This window comes from Amphibalanus amphitrite, unplaced genomic scaffold (assembly GCF_019059575.1).
Source record: "Amphibalanus amphitrite isolate SeventyFive unplaced genomic scaffold, NRLGWU_Aamphi_draft 000698F_arrow, whole genome shotgun sequence".
NCBI lineage: Eukaryota > Metazoa > Arthropoda > Thecostraca > Balanomorpha > Balanidae > Amphibalanus > Amphibalanus amphitrite.
The window spans coordinates 52,176-59,928 of NW_024882192.1; the positions used below are offsets into that span (position 1 = coordinate 52,176).

Sequence of the window (7,753 nt, forward strand, 5' to 3'; positions counted from 1 at the left end):
TACCCTCCACGCTGTCCCGGTGCGATAACCACCCAAACACGATTACGGAGCAGTGCGACAACGCTCGGCGCGGCGCTATGATATACAGCCGCGCGGGCGTGTGGGAAGCGCCGGCGACCGGACGTCGCGGAGCTCTCTCGTACCTTCCCATATTGCCGGTCGTTTCTCGCGGCGGTGTCGCCGGCCGCGGACCGAATGCTGCTGTTTTCCGGCTCTGCCGCGGCTCGGCCCGAGAAAACAGCACCGTCCGCTGCCGGCGCTCATAGGGCAGAGCTTTATGTGGCGGAGCGCAGAATGTTTGCGCCGTGAAATTCGGCCCATCGATATCGGCGCAGGTCGGCGGCGGCGTGATCGGGGTCACGGTCTGTGGGTAGCTGAGAGTCGGTTGTGAACAAACAACCATCGCTGGTTCCACCGGGAGCCGCAGCTCAGCTGTGCTACAGCCTCACTGGTGTGCGGCCGCAAAAAAAGGTATGCCTCCTAATAACAATGCTTGGAATCAATGCAATATAAATTTCCCGAGCTTCCCGAGCTTTCCCGAGCTAAATATTTGGCAGAGCTATGTAACGTATGTGGTGGTAATTTTGAAGTGAGCTTATTGGTAATTGATGAAGACACAATAATTCTAGAAGCCATGCACCAGTTATCTAACTTTGATTAACCTATGATGTGATGATTGTCTGATTACCTAAATTTTGATTTTTCTCGTGTCCTCTGTTTAAAAAAAAAAAAACGCTCCAAGCGAGTCTCGAATTGAGTCCACACCTGTTGCACTTCTCACGCTTGGATTGCATGAACAGCAAGTGTAGTTACTAGTTTACACCTAGGACATGGTAGTACGCAGACAGTCACCGTCTCAGTCTCCTTCAGTCACCTCGGCCTCACAGTTGATGCCTCACTTCTGGTGCACCTCGGCGACATCTGTCTAGCTGTAGTTCGGGACTTCGCCGCCCACGTCTCTCCAGTCGGACTCCGAGCGTGATAAGAGCAGTTGGAAGCTATGCGGGGGAAGTGACATTGATTTGTGGCGAAGAATAGAGAAGTTAAAATGACTGACGAATATCACTGGTGTTCGTTTGGATCCGTATATCATTAAAATCGTAAATGGGAATGCATGTATTCGTATAGTAATGTGTTTATTTCTGCCTACAAGGAAAAATTCACAAGAAGGCTAAAGGTTACATCAATGATGCGGAACGAAATAGCTCTCTTTTAGGTCTAAATAGTATTTGCACATACTTTGCATATTGCACTATCGTGGTTATGTTTTAAAAGCACTTGCCTACTATCTGTACGCCTGAAATGCACACTGATGCACTAATGATAATAGCCGGGCGATAGTGCACATGAAAAAGCATGAGCAAATCTAAACGTACTCGCAAGTGCTACAACCTACATCCATGACTGATTATGTACCCCTTTCCGAGTAGTTTCTTCTGCTGGGCTGGTTGAAGTCTCGTCCTTTGGAGTCAGCGCGCTGGACCCTGTGCCGTCCGGCGGTCGTGGAGGGCGTCGGTGGGTCTCCTCGTGTCTCTGAAGATCCGTCTGAAACGCAAGACATATTCACAGAAAATATTACGTTCGACGAGCACAGATAATTGCACCAAGTTTTGGAATTTCGTTGTCTAGAATGCTGATGGAATGACCGATGACCATTTGCACATACGTGCAGCTAGATGTGGCTTTAGAAGTTGGGCTTTGTTTTGCTGTTCGCGATTGAATGCAGTAGTGCGCTCACCTTTCGCAGGAAGGTACGCCAGCAGTGCGGGCAGGGGACCGGCCTCATGGTGCTGTGTTTCCGAGTGTGCGTGAGCAGGTTGGATGACTGGGAGAACGCCTTCCCGCAGATCTGGCACAGGTGAGGCTTCTCACCTACCAGCGGATCACACAAAAATGTGGCTGACATTCAGGAAGTACACCTATAACAGTATATAAACCATTGCCGCTGTCAATGGGATATGAAGGGTAAAACGTCCAGAAAGAGTTTTAAGTGGGCACGAGCAATAAATTATGGTGCAATCAAAGGACGCAAACGGTACAAAGTTGTGCGAAAGTGGCTATGCTTTTTGTTGCAGTCGTTAGCTGTAGCTTGTAGCGTGCACTGACAGCCCACTGTGCACTAGACAACTGTTTTTAGCGAATCTTTGCCGACTGCCAGCCACCTCATTCTTCCACCAGAGCTGAACCGTCAGATGCCGCGCACGTCTCCATGTTCCCACAGGGACGGCGAGCCGGCACAGCAGAGCTAGCAGCCGCCGCTTTGGCTAACTGGCGCTGGGCTTTTACACACAAGTAACTCGATTTTTTTTTTGCATTGTCCTCATAGTCAAAATTTGTTTTGAAATATTGTAAAATAGCCTTTTGTTTTTATCACACTTGTCTTTATACGATGATGGATAAGTTAATCAGCAAAAAAAAAACTAACCAATTTGCCTTGATCCTTGTTCCTGCCGCTCCGCCCTTGGAGCTTCCGGCGCCATTTCGGCAGACAGCTGACCGCTGCCCCTAACGTTCCCCAGTGTTACCATCTTACTGGTCAAAAACGGCTCCCGCTCCCGTGGGACCCGTCTCCACTCATTGATCGAGCGCCTAATAAAATCCACATCCCTAAAACGGACAGAAACGGACACTTTCTGCCTGAATACCGGTAGCCAGACGACGGGGAAGCACCGGGCAATGCTGATCACGTGTGCCACTCGGTGCCAGCGCCGAAATTCTGCCGCGACCGCTCAGAGTGACAGACGGCTGGGGCCAAGCTGGGGCGAGGGGCCGCCCGCACCGACTGCCCGGGGGCAGTTCTAAATCGCTCCCCTCTCCGCCTCCGATCGGCCGAGCTGTTAAAAATGCAGCGGCAGAGCTGGCCGCCGGCCTTATGGGGTTCGCTAAATGACGGCACAGACGCCGCTAAACGGTCCGGTCGAGATTCACAGCGTGATTTTCGCCGCCTGGCCGTGCCGATCCTGAACGGGCGGCCGAGCGGGGAATAGATCTACTAGAAGGTCGCTGATAAGCGGTTAGAAGCCTCTGACTGGCTGAACGTGAGAAGGCAAGTGGTTAAATTGCAGTGTAACGTGTCTCGTCAACTGCTCAAAGTAGACCTATTTCAAATCACTGGGTATCTAATGCTGCAAATGAAGGGAAACAAATTGGTAATTGAAGGTAACTTCAAAACACTGCGCACAGCACGAACAAGAAAGAGCCATAAAACAGACAACTTTTGTGTTTTGCTATTACAAATGCGATAATCTTTGCGTAGCATGCATTCCAATCGGCATCTTGTGCAGTTGACTTAACCATTTCATCATAATACGCAGCTATGTAGGCGCTTATAACATTCTACAAATACTAACGTGGAACACAAAGAGCCCGAATTCCCCGATGAGCTGCGGTCTCACCAGTGTGGATGAAGGTGTGCTTCTTCATGTCGGACTTTTGGTGGAAGCGCTTCCCGCAAAAGTGGCACGGGTAGGGCCGGGTGTCCGAGTGGATGAGCAGGTGGGTGGATAGGGTGGACGCGCGACGGAACTGCTTGCCGCACTCCCCACAGAAGAACGGCCGGTCGGATTCGCTGGAGCGCCTAAAAAACAATAACAACAACAACAGTGTCAGCGCGTCAGTTACCGAGGTGGACCGAGTTCAAACACTTTTACAACGACAATGTTTGAACGCAATCATAAGGAAAGTTTTTTATTTGAATCTATACCATATACGATAATGTGTAGAATAGCGTCATTTTGCTAATCATATGTACAGTTAGCTAACAGATAACCAACACTTGTAAGCTTGCATAGCTGAAGATGAGGATTGAGCAATACATTTTTAAAAGATAATTAAAAAAGAACTTGTCCACCTTGAAATAGCCATACGAGCTCACCGTTTCTGCGCTGCGCCGCGCTCGTCTAAGTCAGTGCGGCTATTTGTTTCAGAGGTTACGGTATCCTCCGTTTGGCCGAAGGACTCTCCACGCCGCCTTCTTCCATCACCCATTACACTCCCGTCGTCTCTGCGATGGGACAGCGATCCCATCTCACGCAATCTTTCCCTCCATCCAACCTCTGGGTGTTGGAGGGCCGGACCGGGCACCACCCGCGACCAGTGGAAGTTACAGGAGCCGTTCGAAGGTCTGCTCACCTCCATGGGTCGCAGCGCCAAGAGAGACCTCAGCCAACAGAGTTGTTCCGGTGGCAGTGGCGGCAGCGGCGGAAGCGGAGGTAGCTGTGGAGGTGGCAGCGGCGGCGGCAGGGTCGCCCACAGAGGCACCCTCGGCCTGGGTCGCAGGACCTGACCTCGCCAGGGCTGCGGTCGCTCCGGAGGGCGTTGAGGTGTCTGTTCGTGGCCGGGAACAGTGCTGAAGTCAGCACTCCCGAGCAGGAGTGACCGTGTGGCAGCAGGAGATGTCGACTGTTCTTGACGGGACCAGGGTATTGAGAAGTAGGACGGAGTGTCAGGAAGAGCAGAGGCAAAGGGTGACGTCAGTGATCTTGTGCCATCCCTCGGCTCTGAGAAAAAAGAAGAGCTTATGTATTTAAATATACCAGAACACAGGTTTTGAATAATGCCTACTGAATATGATACTGAATGCATTCGACGTATTAATCTACAGTTTGTTTTGTGCTCAAGAAATATGTAAAACTGGCATATCAGATTCAAATCAAGTACAATCAATATTTTGCTGTGCTATCCAAGGAAAATTTTCTTAGAGCGTGCGCCAATGTAGATTAAATTCTTCAGGTCTCAAGTTCAATGCGATTCACGAACAATAATTTAGGCATAGTTGGCTAGCACTGCACTGCAATTGAAAGTTTTTAGCTTTAACAACAACATTCTCTTCAGGAGCCGACCACGCTTAATTTAAGATGAACCAATCAAGGAGCAGCTTACCTTGCAGTTCGGAGGGAGGTAGTACTAGCTGAAAAGCACCACTGAAACGTTTGACGATACTCTGCTCCCACATAAGTGAAGTGATACGCTTTCTGAGCAAATACGGTTTCGAGCACACTCAAATTCTTACGACGTCACTTCTATGCGGTACCATCCCAGTCAAATCATAGAGCAATTAGGTCAATTTGGAACCAAGTGCCGGTACCGCGCCCTGTTCGAACAGCAGCAGCCCGAAGCGAACCACACCTTTGACCGGTACCGAACCTCTGATCAGGTGGTGGGCTTCCAGATCTCCCCTCCCGCACTTCCCCCCATCTCCCCCGCCCTCTGAGACGCCGACGGTCTCCGCACCGGCGATATTAACTCAGATTGGGAGTGATGGACCTACAATATGGGTTTGTGTGATTTACAGGGTAGACGTGTTTTGCCATGCCCGATAACATCCAATGTCCAACGCTCGCTGTTAATTTGTCTTATGATTATGTCTCATAAGAGGGCGCCAACTAGAGAACGAGTCAAGACGGCCCCGGATTGGCTACATCGATGTCGATGCGTCCGCGCGGACGACTGGCTGGCCCCGCCCACTCTGACTCGCCGAGCTAACCGAGGCTGAGGTAACCGAATGTGAGTCTATGCTGTAGGCAGAAAGAACATCCACAAACGAAGCAGTTATCAACAAGTGGAAAACCTTTCACCGATTTCCGAGGTAATGGCAAGCATTGAAATATTCAGTTGCTTAGTTCCCGAGAAGGAACAGCGATGGGATGTGGCATCTCTTTCCTCGCAATACTGGCCACCAGCACTTTTGTTGTCGTTTTATCATAAACCAGTATAGCGCCTTTTGGGGCGACTAACGGAGCGAGCGAGGGGGTGAGTCTTGCACGTGCGAAATTTCGAGGGGGTACCTCCAACTGACTTGTGCACGGCACCCTACTGACCGGTTTCTAGCAATGTGCCAAATTTGAGCACAATCGGCCCAGCCGTTCTCGAGATCTGGGAGCGGCACCCTGCACGTGCGCACGTGCAAAATGGGTCCCAACTGACTTGTGCACGGCACCCTACTAACTGGTCCCTAACTGTGTACCAAATTTGAGCGCCATCGGTCCAGCCGTTCTCGAGATCTGGAAACGACCCCTGCACGTGCGCACGTGCAGCAGCACCCCAACTCTGGCACATGGATATGCAGTGCCTAGTGGGTGCCTACCTACATGCCAACTTTCAGCGCAATCGGCCAAGTAGTTACCGAGATATTGCAACAATTACAAAAGTGACACCTCTTCGTTTTGCACGTGGCACGTGCATAAGGGGTCACCCACATGCATCGGGAATAGTCCAATACTTGGTAGAAGGAATGAAGCTACCCTACAAAAATTACCGCATGTAAATCGGTCAAGTGGTTGCTGAGATATAAGCCTCGCAAAAGCGTCCGGCCGGCCGGCCGGCCGCTCATACTCAGAAATTTCCGTTATTTTACGTAAGACTCCGCTCGCTTCGCTCGCTCCGTAATGACATGCATTATCCGCAGACAACACAGGGCCATACACTTAACAACATGAAAATTCAAATCGACGTGCAAAGCCTGCTGCCATTAGGACAATCGTGGACATCGAGCGGCTGGCCTCCATGGTGTTGTAGTCCCAACTGACGAGACCCTGATTTTAGAAGTCTCGGCTATTGAGTCTCTGATCGTGTGTGCAAACTGTGGAGTGAGACCTGACTGTGGGTTACCCGGTCAATGCATCTTGAGTCACCCATCCAAACGCTTGTTTCCGCCACACAACCCACCGCCACCCCTTCCCCTCACCGTTAAATGCATCGGCGCCACTTTGAACTTGGCGCTAATCGGCCGTCAAACAGGTCAACAATAGGTTCCCGCTGGTTACTCACGTCCGGTGAATATATTGTGCCGAGGGCTTGTTTCCTGCGTAATGAGCAGACCCTTTCCTCCAACCGCTCAATATAGCGGTGCAACAGAAATGTGACATCTTTTGACTGTTGATAAATAATAATTGCATCAGAGATAGTTGTAAATGCAAGCTTTACACTGAGCCACTTTTGTTATTACAAAGATACTGTAAAGCAGATTTTTTCTTACAACAAATAAACACATTATAATCCACTGCTGTGATACGGGCCCGTCCACGTGTTCGTCCCGGTCCGGTCGCGGTCACCGGCCGGTCGGCCGCCGCCGCGCCCCGGGTCAGGCCGCGGGCGGTCATTAGCGTAGTTGATGTCGGGTGTTTTCGTCTGTTCCGCCGGCCAGTCGGTTTTGGGCGGCGGAACTGGGTGTATCTCGCGAATTGGTCAAGTCTGGTACAATATAGACTATAGAGTCAGTCAAGAGAGCTGGAGTGTCACGACGGAGGACGGCAGAGCGAAGAGAGCTGAGGATACAACACCCACAGTCAGTCAACGAATTGTAGTTTGATGTGCATGGCGAGTGAGGAAACAAGCAATTTCTTACGGATTTTACAACAAACAATTGTTTGTCTATATTTAAATATAGACATATGTACATGCATTATCAAGCATATATAATGTATACAATTATGTATAAATGCATGTAAATATATGTATTGTCAGGCATAACTAAGCGGTATTGGTGGTAGCCAGCAGCATAGCTGGTGAATAGCATAGCTGCAGCGAAGCGAATGTTGTACTGTTGTAGGTACACAGTACGGTATCAAGCATTGCATACACGATTACAAGTATGAAATGAATACCTAGCTGGTGATGTCGCCGATTTCTGATCACGTAGCAGGCCCGGTCCATTGTCCAGCTCATTAGTCATATCGATGGCTCGTGGAGGCGGATTAGACTCGCCGTGGTGACGTCACTGTCCTATCGTTACCAGTGACGTCACACGGCGGAT

At 50.2% G+C, this 7,753-nt stretch overlaps 1 protein-coding gene across 1 annotated transcript; it reads right to left on the reverse strand.

The window, feature by feature from the left end:
* Positions 1-3,165: 3,165 nt before the first annotated feature.
* Positions 3,166-3,987, reverse strand: LOC122364805 (zinc finger protein Gfi-1b-like). Its single transcript, XM_043335560.1, has 3 exons — positions 3,875-3,987; positions 3,396-3,577; positions 3,166-3,173 (listed from the first exon to the last, which is right to left on the reverse strand). The coding sequence occupies exons 1-3, from the start codon at positions 3,985-3,987 to the stop codon at positions 3,166-3,168; spliced, it is 303 nt and encodes a 100-aa protein (XP_043191495.1).
* Positions 3,988-7,753: the final 3,766 nt, after the last annotated feature.